The 15133-nt window shown below is 37.7% G+C and overlaps 1 protein-coding gene across 3 annotated transcripts in view; it reads right to left on the reverse strand.

The window, feature by feature from the left end:
• Positions 1-15133, reverse strand: part of AK9 (adenylate kinase 9) — a 118134-nt gene that overhangs the window by 13076 nt on the left and 89925 nt on the right. For all 3 annotated transcript variants that reach the window (XM_032858301.1, XM_032858298.1, XM_032858299.1), the window contains exons 29-32: positions 9631-9837; positions 8859-9077; positions 5495-5708; positions 85-286 (exon numbers count right to left, since the gene is read on the reverse strand). In XM_032858301.1, coding sequence (XP_032714192.1) covers positions 85-286; positions 5495-5708; positions 8859-9077; positions 9631-9837 — 842 coding nt within the window. The remainder of the gene's footprint in view (positions 1-84; positions 287-5494; positions 5709-8858; positions 9078-9630; positions 9838-15133) is intronic.

Genomic DNA, 15133 nt, shown 5'->3' on the forward strand with positions numbered 1-15133 from the left:
TTTAAGGTGAGGGTTTTAAATTCTGGCAATAATTCTTGAAAGAAGTCTTTAACTCCCCCCCCCCCCGCCCCAACCTCCACTTACCCTGCAGTGTTACACACACTCCCCATCAGGCAGATCTCTAAGGCCTGAATAGCCAGTTCCTCGGGCGCCGTCATTCCTTTATGCAGATGCCAGTTCAGCATGAGCGCCAGCTCTGTGTCTGGTTGGCTGTTTAAGACATAGCGCAGAGCTTCCCCTATGGACAGACGCTTTAAGCCATATTCACTTGAAAGTTTTTGAGCCACTGGAAAACATTAACACTTTAAACTTACTCCATTTCCCAGATTCATTAGTTAACCTTATTTCTATCTCTGGCTAACTGACATCCACGGTGAGCTAACTAATGTTCGCATTCTCCAAAGAAATTTTGATAATCAGAATTGTTACATTTTATTGTGTTAATACTGTCCAAGGTCAATTAGTACTCCAAGTATGTGGCTGATGGATCTGGTAATGAGCCAGCTCTGTGGATTTTTCTCATAACCAAACTGACATTTAAGTGTCTTCTTCCTTCTGCACCAGGTAGCAGCAATTTTGAGAAATTTACATGGCATCCTATGTGTACCATTAATATTTGGTATTTATTTTTAAGTTCTAATAATAATAAAAACTTCCATAGCTTGATATTTTATTGATATCAATAATATATTATTATATAATATATAAACTTCCATAGCTTGATATCTTATTAAAAATTTACCTCTATTTCAACAAAGAAATGAGAAATCAAACCAATATGGTATTGACACAAAAACAGACACAGTGATCAATAGAACAGAATAGAGAGCCCAGAAATAAACCTACATGTATATGGTAAATTAATTTATGACAAAGGAGGCAAGAATACACAATGGGGATAAGATAGTCTCTTCAATAAATGGTGTTGTGAAACCTGGACAGTTACATGCAAAAGAATAAAACTGTACCAGGAATTTAATTTGGTGCAGCAAACAGCACACTGTTTGAAAACAGTGTGGAGGTTCCTCAAGAAGTTAAAAATAGAAATACCATACAATTAAGTAATCCCACTGCTGGATATTTACCCAAAGAAAACAAAAACACTAATTTGAAAAGATATATGCACCTGTGTGTTTACTGCAGCATTATTTACAATAGCCAAGATACGGAATCAAATAAGTGTCCATTGACAGATGAGTGGAAAAAGAGGATGTAATACATGTGTATGCATGCACGCGCGCACACACGCACGCACGCACACGCACACACACACAACGGAATACTACTCAGCCATAAAAAGAATAAGATCTTGCTATTTTCGACAACATGGATGGACCCAGAGGGTATTGTACTAAGTAAAATAAGTCAGAAAGAGAGAGATAAATACTATTATGATTTCACTTGTATGTGGAATCTAAACAAACAAATGAACAAACGAACCAAAAACAGAAGACTTGTAAATACAGAGAACAAACTGATGGTTGCCGGAGCGGGGAGGTGGAGGGATGGGTGAAATAGGTGAGGAAGATTAAGAGGCACACAAAACAGTAAATGAGAAATCAGGTTGTTTTAGCTACATTTTCACCTTTTGCTCTGGTAGAGGGATCTTATTTTAAATGTTTGTGATCATTTTAAATGTGAACATCTAAAAAAAAATTTTATTTAGAGAGGCAGAGTGCCTGCGCAAGTGGAGGAGTGGGGGAGAGAGAATCTCAAATAGGCTCCAGGCCCAGCGCAGAGCCAGCTGCAGGGCTCAATCTCATGACCCTGAGATCATGACCTGAGCTGAAATCAAGAACTGGATGCTTAACCAAATGAGCCATCCAGGAGCCCCTACGTTTGTGAATGTTTAGAATATGACTATTAAAGTCTCTTCCACCATGTTAAGAGGTTTAAATGGGCAAAATAAACTTTTTGAACTGGAACACAAAACTCCCCTTTATTATTCTTGGTGACAAATTTATCTTTGACCTCATCTCTCCCCTTCATTCTTTATTCAGTCAGTCCTTAAGTCCTATTGTTTTCCTTTGAAATATCTCCTGTATCTGTCCTTTCCATTTTATTCTCATTGCGACCAACCGTTGCTCATGTTGTTATCATGTCATCCTGAAATACTACAACCAACCTTTTGATGGACTATTGGCCTTAAAAAAAAAAAAAAAACAGTACAAAGTTATACAAAATTCAGACATTATGGGGATATAGTTTACCCAGTGCCTTTCTCAACAATGATTAAGACAGTGGATTTTTACTCTTTATTAGCACAATAAATTATATTTCAATTTTAAAAAATATTATATTAAAATCTTTTATATAATTTTTATGTTAGTATAATATTAATATACTGTTATTTGACTCTATTTGTAAATGATATTAATTTGTAATATCTTTTCTTGTATTATTTTGTTAGGTTTTAATATCAGAGTTATGCTAATTTAAAAATCAATTTGTATTCTTTATAACTTTTTGGATAAATGGACAATAATTTAGCCCATATAAATATTTGATTATATTTAGTGAGGACTATACTCCTTAATTAAAAAAAAAATTGGAAATAAATTAGGAAACTCGTTGTCTTTTTTCCCCTGCTGTGAAAAAGCTTACAAAAACACAGGAATTATCTCTTGAGTTTTTTGATTCTTTGGAAGTTTGATATAATTATTCTCTAAAACTACTGATTGATCCTGGACTGTTTTGGAATGGGATTATATTTTTGAATGATTTATCTTTAATAGTTATTATCCTATTTAGGTTTTCTATCTCTTTTTGAGTGAATTTTAATAGTTGGCTTCCTGGAGAAGTGCCATTAGCTTTCAGAAGATTCTTTTATACTTAAGAATAACAAAGGCCTGACAGCAATAAGAGAAAAGAAAAAAACCTATGATCATTTCAATAGATGCAGAAAAAACATTTAACAAAGTACAACATCCATTTATGATAAAATCCCTCAATAAAGTAGGTTTAGAGGGAACATACCTCAACATAATAAAGTTTTTATATGAAAAACCCACATCATACTCAATGGGGACAAACCATTCAGGGGAGAGCTTTTCCCCTGAAGTCATGAATAAGACAAGGATGTCCACTCTCACCACATTTTTAAAAAAGATTTTTTATTTATTCATTTGAGAGAGAGAGAGCAGCAAGAACATGAGCAGGGGTAGTGTCAGAGGGAGAGAGAGAAGCAGACTCCCACCTGAGGAGGGTGCCTGACTTGGGGCTCAATCCCAGGACCCCAGGATGATGACCTGAGCAGAAGGCAGACCCTTAACAAACTGAGCCACCCAGGTGCCCCCACTCTCACCACTTTTATTCAACATAGTACTGGGAGTCCTAGCCATAGCAATCAGACAATAAATAGAAAGGAATAAAAGGCATCCAAATTGGTAAGGAAGAAGAAAAACTTCACTATTTAGATAACATGATACTTATTATACAGAGAAAACCATGAAGACTCCACCAAAGAACTCTTAGAACTGATAAATGAATTCAGCAAGGATACAAAATTAATGTACAGAAATCTGTATTATTTCTGTATACTAATAATGAAGCAGCAGAAAGAGAAATTAAGAAAACAATCCCATTTACAATTACACCAAAAATAGTACCACACCTAGGAATAAACTTATCCAAAGAGGTGAAAGACCTGCAGTCTGAAAACTACAAAACACTGATGAAGGAAATTGAAGATGACACAAACAAACGGAAAGATATTTCAAGCTAATGGATTGGAAGAACAAACAGTGTTAAAATGTCTCTATCGGCCAAAACAGATTTAATGCAAAATACCTCTATCAAAATACCAACAGGATTTCTCACAGAACTAGAACAAGCAATCCTAAAATTTGTATGGAACCACAAAAGATCCCCAATAGCCAAAGTAATCTTGAAAAAGAAAAACAAAACTGGAGGCATCACAATTCCAGACTCCAAGTCATATTACAAAGCTCTGGTAATCAAAACAATATGGTACTGGCACAAAAACAACACAGATCAATGAAATAGAATAGCAAACCCAGAAGTAAACTCATATTAGATAGTCAATTAATCTTTGACAAAGCAGGAAGGAATATGCAATGGGAAAAAGGCAATCTCTTCAACAAGTGATGTTGGGAAGACTGGGCAGCTACATGCAAAAGAATGAAACTGAACCCCTTTCTTACACCATACACAAAAATAAAATGGATTAAGGACCTAAATGTGAGACCTAAAACCATAAAAATCCTAGAAGAGAGCATACACGGTAATTTCTCTAACATCGGCCCTAGGAACATTTTTGTATTTATGCCTCCAGAGGCAAAGAAAACAAGAGGAAAAATAAACTATTGGGATTGCATAAAAATAAAAAGCTTCTGCATAGCAAAGGAAGCAACCAACAAAACTAAAAGACAACCTGCTGAGGGGAGAAGATACTTAGAGATGACATATCCACTAAAGGATATAAATTATAGAATTGGATACAAATTATATAAAGAACGTATACAATTCCAAACTCAAAAAACAAATAATCCAATTAAGAAATGGGCAGGAAACATGAACCAATATTTCTCCAAAGAAGACGTAAAAATGACCAAAAGACACATGAAAAGATGCTTAACATTACTTATCATCAGAGAAATGCAAGTCAAAGATCACAATGGGATATTACCTTACACCAGTCAGAATGGTTAAAATAGACACAAGAGACAAGTGTTGGCAAGAATGTGGAGAAATGGGAATGCTTGTGCTCTATTGGTGGGAATGTAAACTGGTGCAGCCACTGTGGAAGACAGTATGGAGGTTCCTCAAAATATTAAAAATAGAACTACCCATGATCCAGGAATTGCACTCATGAATCTTTATCCCCAAAATACAAAAACTCTAATTCAAAAGGATATATGCACCCCTATGTTTATTGCAGCATTATTTACAATAGCTATGTTATGGAAGCAGCCTAAGTATTCATTGATAGATGAATGGATACACTTGATCTTAGCCAAAAGCCTGAGAAGCGATTGATAGATGAATGGTTAAAGAAGAGGTGGTACACACACACACACACACACACACACACACACACACACACACACACACAGGAATATTACCCAGTCATAAAAAGGGACAACATCTTGCCATTTGTAACAACATGGATGGATCTGCAAAGTATAATGCTAAGCAAAGTAAGCCAGTCAGAAAAAGACAAATACTACATGATTTCACTCATCTGTGGAATTTAAGAAACAAAACAAACAAACAAAAGAAAAAAGAAAAAAAGACATAAGCTAAAAAACACACTCTTAAGTATAGAGAACAGATGGCTTCCAGAGGAAAGGTTGGTGGGGGGACAGGTGAAACAGGTGAAGGGGACTAAGAGTACATTTATCTTGCTGAGCACTGAGTAATGCATGGAATTGCTGAATCACTGTATTGTACACTTGAAGTGAATATAACACTGTACAATAACTACATTGGGATTAAAACAACAACAAAAACAGAGGCAAAAACACACCCTTACCTGTAGTTTTCCCAGATTTTGGAGGTCCCAGAATCATAATCCTAATGGGCACAGTAGGCTTAGGTTTGGGTTGGCGGATATATTTGATTGGGTTCTTCATAAATTTTTCTTTAGTTTCCTTACTAGATAAAAAATAAATATACTGATGATGGATTACAGCATGGACTGGATTCTCTGAAGTTTCAACTGGTTTGATGGTCTCTCCTTCACTTAGCTGCAGTATGTACACAATTGAATTAAATTCAGGTTTAAGTTAAATTCAGCATTTTCCCCAAATACATTTGAACAAATTTGTAAAATAAAATCTTTCTTACACTACATAAGAAAACTAACTATAACCAAGTATTATTATTAAATACTTTACTTATTCTTTCTACATAAAGAATAAACTATTTTATACCCACGTGCAGTTGATGAAATCTCAACTAGCTTTCAGCTTATGACAATTATAGTTCTCCTACTTCCTTTATAATGTACTTAGTGTGTTTTTGCCAAGGACTGGAAAGTTGTTTGCGTATATTCATGGACCAATTTATCCTCACAAACAGGTCCATTCCTGAGGTGGTGGTATCGATGGAAATACTATCCCATAGATTCAACCTACTCCATAGGTTGAAGCCCTAATCCCCAAAGTGACTGTGTTTGGAGATAGGGCCCTTAAAGAGGTAATTAAGGTTGAGATCCATAAGAGTAAGACTATCCTATCCAGTAAGACTGGTGTCCTCGTAGGAAGAGGAAGAGACACCAGGCGTGCCTAAGCATGGAGGAAAGGTCATGTGTGGACATAGTGAGAAGGTGATCGTCTGCAAGCCTGGAAGAGAGGTCTCACCAGAAAAACGTCCCTGCTGACACCTAGATCTTGGATTTCCAGCCTTAGAACTGTGAGAAAATAAATTTCTGTTGTTTGAACCACCGTATCTGTGGTCCTTTGTTCTGGCAGCCCGAGTACACTACTACAGGAGGGGTCCTGGGTTATCTTTAGGGGAATACTGGTAGGACAGATCCCACAGGCTTCTTATCCACATTTTACATAGGCAAATCCCACTCACGTAAACATCAAGAGCAGTGAAAAAGGGGAAAAAGACTTAAAAGGCTGTTTAAGGTCTAGGTGTGGAATGGAGTGGGAGGAATAGTCTCACATATTTGCATTAGGTCAAGATGAGAACTGGGTCATTGATTGATCTTAGGTTTGGATATCTTTTTTTTTTTTTTTTTTTTTTTTTAGAGCATCAGATGGCCAAGTATCAGCCCATACTTGACAAAGGAGGTGTGAAGCAGTATGTTTCAACATCGCTCCTTTACCAGAGCTACACCAAGACAGTTGTCACAGGTCAATGGTATTGTCTACATCAACATTTTTGGGCTGGAGTAAATGCTAGGTATAAGAAGAAACACAGGGGTGGCATGGGCATGTCTGCTGTGTGTCTCGTATTTGGTTAAAACAAAAAAAAGCTGAAAGTCTAATGATTCCATTTCAAATTCTCAAACTGAGAGTCCTTACGGTAGTTTCTGTTGTTACTCAAAATACCTAGCATGTATCCTTTCTCCTCTGTAGGTCAGACTACACATAGTGTCATCAAATCAGAAATATTGAACTTGGCTCAGTTAGTTAAGGGGCTGACTTTAGTTCAGGTCATGATCTCAGGGTCCTGAGATCAAGACCCACATCAGGCTCCCTCCTGAGCTGGAGGGTGTGAGGCTCTGTTTCTCCCTCTCTCTGCCCCTCCCCACCACTCATGCTCTCTCTCTCACTCTCTCCAAATAAATAAAATCTTTAAAAAAAAAAAAAACCTGTCAGAAACCCAGAAAGATTCAAAAAGCCCTGAAAAATGCTTATTTAAATGCTTAAACCCTTCTTACGACCAGGCGCTCCTTTCTCCACAAGGCATTTTTGTGTGGTCCTGTTATGTTTGGACATAAGTCCTTTCTCCCTAAATACGGTTCTGACTTTGTCTGCTTCCTCCCCTTTCTTTCTTGTCTCAGAGAGAAGGGCATGACTATCTTTCAAAAGCTTTCTAGGTGATTCTAATACATGCTTAACTCTATCTAATTCTCTATGGAGGGCACTATATTCCAGCATGCTATTTGAAAATGTTTCTCTTGACATCCTACGGCTAAGATAAAGAAGATGGCACAATTAAGTAGAACTGAAATTGATTGTGTCAATATCAACCAGGAAGGAGGTTTCAAGTAAATGCACAAGGCTCCATTTTGGATCCCATCTTCCAAAATACTTTTTATCCATGACCAATACCAGTAATACATATTAATAACAGCTGTAAGTTTTACTGAGCACTTGCAAAAAGCCAAACACTGTTGTAAGCACTTTACAATAATTAACTCAATTAATCATTGTAACAATATTGTAAGGTAGGGACTCTTCTTATTCCCATTATGCAAATGAAATGACTCTGAGAGGTTAAGTAATTTTGTCCAAGGTCATTCATCTAATAAGTAGTGGTTTTGAACCTAGGCAGTCTGGCTCCAGAGGCCATAATCTTTTGCACTGTGCTATATCATCGATGGAAATAAAAAGTTACATGGGGTCACTATCACATGACGTTTTTTGATTGTCCTTATACCACTTAATATTATCTCTCAAGAACATATTTGTTTGTTTACTTATTTATTGCCTATCCTCCCTCACAATCCAACTAGAATATAAACTGGAAGACAAAAGAAACATTGTCCGTTTTGTTCACTACAGTATTCCCAGGGACTAGATCAGTGACTAGCATATTCTTGGTTGAGATTCGTTGAAAATCATCCCACGTTCGAGATTACTGAATTCTACCTGGATTAAATCTGTTTGTCCACATTGCATAAAAATATGGTCCTTAGAAATGCTTGTTATGAACATCAATGCCACATTTTGTGTTGTGTCTCACACTTTCCAGAGGACTTTATAATCATGTATTTGATCACAGTGGCCTGGTGGCATGATTGTTTCATCTTAAAGGTAAGGAACCAAGCAGGGTCTTAGAACTAGGTCTTTGTACAGGGTCTGAGACCCTGGGTCCAGTAAAGAATCAAAGAGATTAAATGACTTACCTAAAATTAGGTGGCAAATTAGTACCAGGGCTCAGCCCTTTAGATGTGTAATTTGAAAATATTTCTACTACCCATCTTCAGCTACAAAGTTAAAATCAAGTTGGAATTGTGTTATCTCTACAGAAGTAGATAGAATAAATTAAACCCTTTGATTACGTTCCATACTTCAGAAAGATAAAACAATCACATATTTTTATAGCAAGGTAAGAGTACTGTATAATGCTTTTGAAATTATCCTCTGTCATCTTCTTCTTAGACATACTTAAAAAATTAAAAGAAAGAACATGGCTTTTAGGCGCATTTGCTGCATTACCTTTACAGGGTCCCAGTAGCCAAACGCGCTTATATACTTATAGGTATAGCTGAGCATTTTCTGGGCAAGGTGTGATGTTATCGGATAACATTTTTCAAAAATGCTCTCACGATTCTCCACCAGTGGTTGCAGTTTCATATTCATATTATATTGTACAATGTGGATTTTCCGAGCTCCATTGATGAGAATTATTGGTATCAAAAGCTTCTCAAATTCATCCTGATGAAAAAAAGTAATAAAATCAAATATTTTTAATGGGACGAAGTCCAGTCACAGCACATAGACGTTGCTGGTGACAGAAAGCTTTGGTGAAAAAAACAAACAAACAAATACTTTTCAGTTTCTAAGTGGCTGCATATTGGCAGCTAAAACTTTTTTTTTTTTTTAAGATTTTATTTATTTATTTGACAGAGAGAGAGAGGGAACACAAGCAGGGGGAGTGGGAGAGGGAGAAGCAGGCTGAGGAGGCAGCCTGATGCGGAGCTCGATCCCAGGACCCTGGGATCATGATCTGAGCTGAAGGCAGACGCTTAATGATTGAGCCACCCAGGTCCCCGGCAGCTAAAACTTTTGACTCTATGTGGCTTCCATGTTGCCCTTGATTTATTAATTTGTTTTCATAATTGCAAAGGATGCTGGCAAAAGGGAAGCACACCCTAAAAACACACATTTCTTTCGAAATGTTAAAAAGAAACCAAGACATAAACTAAATATTTGTTCCATTCTCAAATGTTACATTTTGAATCGTGAACAGTGAAGGAAGAGTAATAACCTGGATTGCTTGTAAATTACTCATATCTGCTTCAAATTTTTCCCCCAGTTCGCCTCGCAGGCGCTCAAGTGCCTCGATCTCCTGTTCTTCGTCTTCCTCACTCATTACTTCCTCGTCTTTTGGAAATTCATCTTCCAGGATGTTCTCAATATCATCTTCATCTTCTTCAGGCTCTTCTTCACTGAAATCTTCATCTTCTTTGCTAACCTAAGGAAAGACATGTTCTCTTTTACTACATATATAAAATACGCAACAATAACTCTGCTAACTAATCCTTTGGAATATTCTGTGTCACTGGCTATTGGTTGGTATGGCATGGCAACATTCCTTTAGTGACACAGTAAAACGTTAAATATCTGGCACCCAGAAATTTAATCCTTTCAAGACTCTGACACCATACTGATCTCATAGTAAATACATAAACAAGATATTAAATATTTCTTATGCCTATGGCTGTGATAAAGTTGCGTTTGTTTATTTAGAGTTTTTATCTTGATTCCAGTTCATTTACATAGGTTATATGAGGTTCCGGTGTACAATACAGTGATTCAACAATTCCATGTATCACCTGGTGCTCAACACAGGTGTGCTCCTTAGTCCCCATTATCTGATTAGCCCACTCCCCCCACCCACCTCCAAAGCTGGTAACCATCAGTTTGTTCTCATAATCAAGAGTCTGGTTTTTCTTCTTCTTCCCCTCACCTCCCCCGTGGCTGATACCTTCACTGCTGTCGAGGTGGGGGGCTCACGAGTTCTTGGTGGGGCACTGGCTTCCTCTTCCCCTTCACAGGCTTCTGGTGCTCAGGATGGCACCGGCTCTGCAAATGGCAGCCATGTGCAGGTTGGGGTGGTACTTGGTTCTTGCGGCACGTGCCTGATGCTGCTGATGGTGGCCCACACATTCTAGCTAATGGTGGTCCACAGGTAGGAGGTGGTGCATTTTCACTGGCCAGATCTCTGCTTCCTGACCACCAACGTCAGCTTTTTGCAGTGGGCAGTTGGCTTCACACCCACAGGCTTGCAGTGAAGCAGCCCGTTTGGTGGAAGGAGTTGTGAACCTTCAGGTTATTGGGCTGGGCGCTGTGTGTCTGCTTGTTCCTCTCCATCAGGAAGCTGGAGCGGTTCCACAGGACCATCCATCGCAGGTGGGTGGACAGGGCGCCTCTCACTACAGCCATGGAAGTCGAAAAGCAAATCTTATCCACATTCCTTTGTAGGTATCTTTTCTTCATTTTAGAAATGCTTAAAATCTCTTATAATGAGCATCTTAAATTTCATAAGGAGGGGCGCCTGGGTGGCTCAGTGGGTTAAAAGCCTCTGCCTTCTGCTCGGGTCATGATCCCAGGTCCTGGGATCGAGCCCCGCCTTGGGCTCTCTGCTTAGCGGGGAGCCTGCTTCCTCCTCTCTCTCTCTCTCTCTCTCTCCACCTGCCTCTATGCCTACTTGTGATCTCTGTCAAATAAATAAATAAAAATAAAATCTTTAAAAAAAATTTCATGAGGAAGTAGCTAATGTACATCTCTTTTAATTTGTTCTAGTCAGTATTCATTGAGCTCTTTGAACTTGAAGATCCTCTGCTTTCTTCAATATTTTGAACATTCCTTTCAATATTTTAAAGATTATTTCCTCCTTTATTTTTTCTCCTTTCATTTTTTTTTTTTTTTTGGAATGCATATTGGATGTTGATCCTCCTGGATTGCCGCCACATATCACCAGTTTTTTCTTTCATGTTTTCTATCTCTTATATTTTTGTTCTATATTTGAGAAACTTTGACTTTTCTAATCTTTTTATTCAATTTTTAACTAATTTACATTATATATTTTAGCTTCTATGAACTCTTTTTTCTCTCTGATTTTTCAAAACATCCTGTTTTTGTTTTCTGGATAAAAGTTCTTGAATTTTCTGAGAAAGATTGAATTTTTTTTTAATGTTTAGTAAGGTTTTCTGAACTGCCTATTCATTTTAGGCTCAATTGTTTTGTTTGCTCATCTTGTTGCTCCTTGGTATTGATAATCTTTCTCAAGTATATGGTAATCCTTGGTTTTTCATTCATTTTTATGAATGGGGGACCAAGTTGGTTAATTGGTCTGCAAGCTCTGGGTATGTGAGCAGGCAGGTTGTATTGTGCTTCCATTTGAATGAGCTATGAGAATGAGACGAGACAGGCAGGATAGATCTTGTTCCAAATGATGGGAGGTACCAACCAACATTCCGTGGCACCTATCATCTTCAAGATGGATTATTTAATTACTTTAGAAATTATTTTCCTTTTCTTCTTCATGGGGGCAAATGTCATTGTTAATAAAGAGCTGTGGTGGCCACCTTAAATAATTTTTGTGCAATTAACTTTCCTGGACTTTCTAGGTAATCAAATTATACGCACATAAGGAGTTCTATCCTTACAGAACTTTTCAACATGTATGGTTTTTTTTTCTTATTATATTTCTTTTGCTAGTTCCTTAAATACAGTGTTGAATTTTTTAAAGGTTAATATCCTAAAAATATCCACAGCTAATTCTTCTTAGGAAAAAAGTTTTTATTTTTTCATAAATGGCAATTTGATCTTTTGAAACAGTGTTGCTTTTTTCTTTTTCTGATGTATTACACTTTTTAGGCCTTATGTTAGTTGATATATATTCTAAAATTCTAGGTCTCAGAGACCTGCCTCCAGTATGAAGGAAGAAGTTAATTTAGTCTCTAATAGATAACCATCATAAACCATGAACAGTACACCTCCCCTGCAAACACACACACACACACACACACACACACACACTTTATCTCACTCATTTAAGGGGCTCAAGAGTAAACAAAGGCAGATTTTGGAAACAGTAAAAATTAGAAGGGAGCATTTGGTTTAGGATGAGTTCTTTAATTTTGTGCATTTGCTCAGAGGGCAGCCTCTGTTACAGTGGTGCTGGCATAGGGTGATTAAAACTCTGATAGGGAGCTTGGTGTCTTTCCAGCTGGGGCAACCAGGGGAAGGAGACACAACCAGGGCACTGGAGAGTGAGCGTAAACTTCAGATTTGAGAGAACCAGATAAGGAAACAACATGTTTAGTTTGTAAAGACTGTCCGTGTCTCTGAATCAGGCACATATGGGCTGTTTGAGAACAGTATCAATTGAACTGCCACCATTGCCCGCATGACAGACTTTGCAGGTTTAGTCTTACCAAGTAAATTGCCTGCTAAAACAAAAACACCAGCCTTCTCCGGAGGTATATAACAGAATTCAGAATCTCCAGAACATAACATTCATAATTTTAGGATACAATCCAAAATTACTCAAAATATAAAGGATCATGAGACATAACCCATTCTCATAAGAAAAGATATTATTAAATACCCACTCTGGGTATCAGAGTTACCAAACAAGAACTTTAAAGCAGTTGTTATCTCTATGACTAATGAGGAAAAGGAAAATACATCAAAAGATAGGAAATTCCAGGAGGGAAATAAAAAATACAAAAACAAATCAAATGGAAATTTTAGAACAAAAAAATATAGTATTTGAAATTATAAGATAACAGATGGGTTTAATAGACTGGAGATGACAGAGGGAAGGACCAGTGAATTTGAAAATAAATCAAAGGAAATTATCAAAGTTAAAGAAGAGAGAGAAAAAGACTGAAAAAGTTAATAGCCCCAAGATCATGTGCAACGATAGTGAATGATCTATGTGGAATTGATTTTCAGAAGGAGACAGAGAGCAAACAGAGCAGAAAAGATATTTGAAGAAATAATGTCCAAAGTTCTCCCAATTTAGCAAAAGACATACATTTACAGATTAAAGAAGCTTAGTGAAACCCAAACTAGATAAAATGAACAAAATGACATGCAGGCATGTCATAAACTATTGAAAAGCAAAGATACAGAGAAAATCATGAAAACAGTTGAGAAAAATTATACAAGAAAACAATTCAAATGACCATATTCTTCTCATCCCTCTGGTTCCCCACAACCACAGAATGAAGAGCTACAGAAATGCTAAGTATCTGGATAAATGTAAAGGACTTATTTTTCCTCTTAAAAATTTTAAGATACATGTGACTGTTTAAAACAAAAACTGCAATTTTTTTCTTATGGAGTTTATAATAAATTTGGCTCTAAAACAAGTAACTAGAGCATAAAGGGTGTTAGGGGAGCAGGGTTGGATGTAAATGGACTTCTAGAGTCACAGGCTTCTATTAATTACATGGAATGATATTGACTCAAAGTAGAGTGGGAAAAGCTGAGTGTGTATAGAGCAACCACTATAAAACAGTACATAGAGGTATAAACTTAAAAGCCAATAGATAAATAAAATGGATTTCTAAAGTACATTCAAACAGTCTCAGAGATGGCTGGAAAGGGAAAAGAGAAAATAAAGAAGACAAACAGAAAACAAAATTCACGGTCTCATAGAAATAGGACTAGATTTGGGGTAAGCGCTCTAGTAACTTTCCGTCAGCAGGGGAAGGGAAGGGCAAGGCTGGTTTGTGGAAGTTTATGCCAGGAGGGTGATGGAGATTATACTCAGAATGCTTACAACTAGGGAAGAAATGAGATAGGAAGAAATGGAAAGAGGAGAAGACCAAGACTGTCCGAGTTCTAGGGCTTCCCAATGGATGCACGTTAAGCAGACGGTAGATTCCCTTACTATACCTGGTTGCCTTCTAAATGTGGATTTTTGGAGACACTATTCCAAACCATTTGTTTTTCAAACCTTGAAACTCAATCCAAGGGAGATGAATCGGGGTCGGGGAAGGGGGCGGTGGTCGGGAATGTGTGAAACAGGTGATGAGGATTAAGGAGCGCACTTGCCATGAGCACTGGGTGTTTTATGCAAGGGTCCAATCACTATATTGTACACTTAAAACGAATATTACACTGTATGTTAACTAACTGGAATTTAAGTAAAAGCTTTAAAAAAAAAAACCTCAGTCCCCAACCTGTACACCCCATACACACCTTTGCTTTCCGTTTCATCCCAAAGTGCTCTCTGCATATAGACCTTTGGGCTTATATACTTCACCTTCTCCCTAGAAGGCCTCAAGGATGGTCTTGGCCTGGTGCTTGGTCCTGAACCTTGTTTTAACCTCATTTGAACTCTGACTTTGGCTTCCCCTTAGTACTTAGGGTATTTATCTGTATTAACTATTCACCTGGATGTGGTCCCTCACGATTCTGCTCATTTACAGTCTGGCTCCCTGTCCTGGCTCTTTCTGGCTTTTACCTTTCGGTGGCTACTCACAATTCAGTCAAAGAGACTGAGGCACCGGAGAAGGAGCCAGTGAACAGGAAGAGAGCCAGGATTCTGGAGCGAGGACCAGGACCAGGAGTGGAAGGGAGGCCTCTGAGGAACTGGAAAGTATGGAAACTAAATCTCTATACAAAGTGGCTGAATTACAGATTATTCTTGAGTCACACTTGGAGACTAAAATTCCACAAGATGGCGACATTTTCCTACAAAATTAATGTGAGCAACTCCCCCCCCCCCCCCCCCCCCCCCCCCCCCCCCC

Source organism: Lontra canadensis, unplaced genomic scaffold (genome assembly GCF_010015895.1).
Source record: "Lontra canadensis isolate GAN:19392208 unplaced genomic scaffold, GSC_riverotter_1.0 scaffold14, whole genome shotgun sequence".
Taxonomy (NCBI): Eukaryota; Metazoa; Chordata; class Mammalia; order Carnivora; family Mustelidae; genus Lontra; species Lontra canadensis.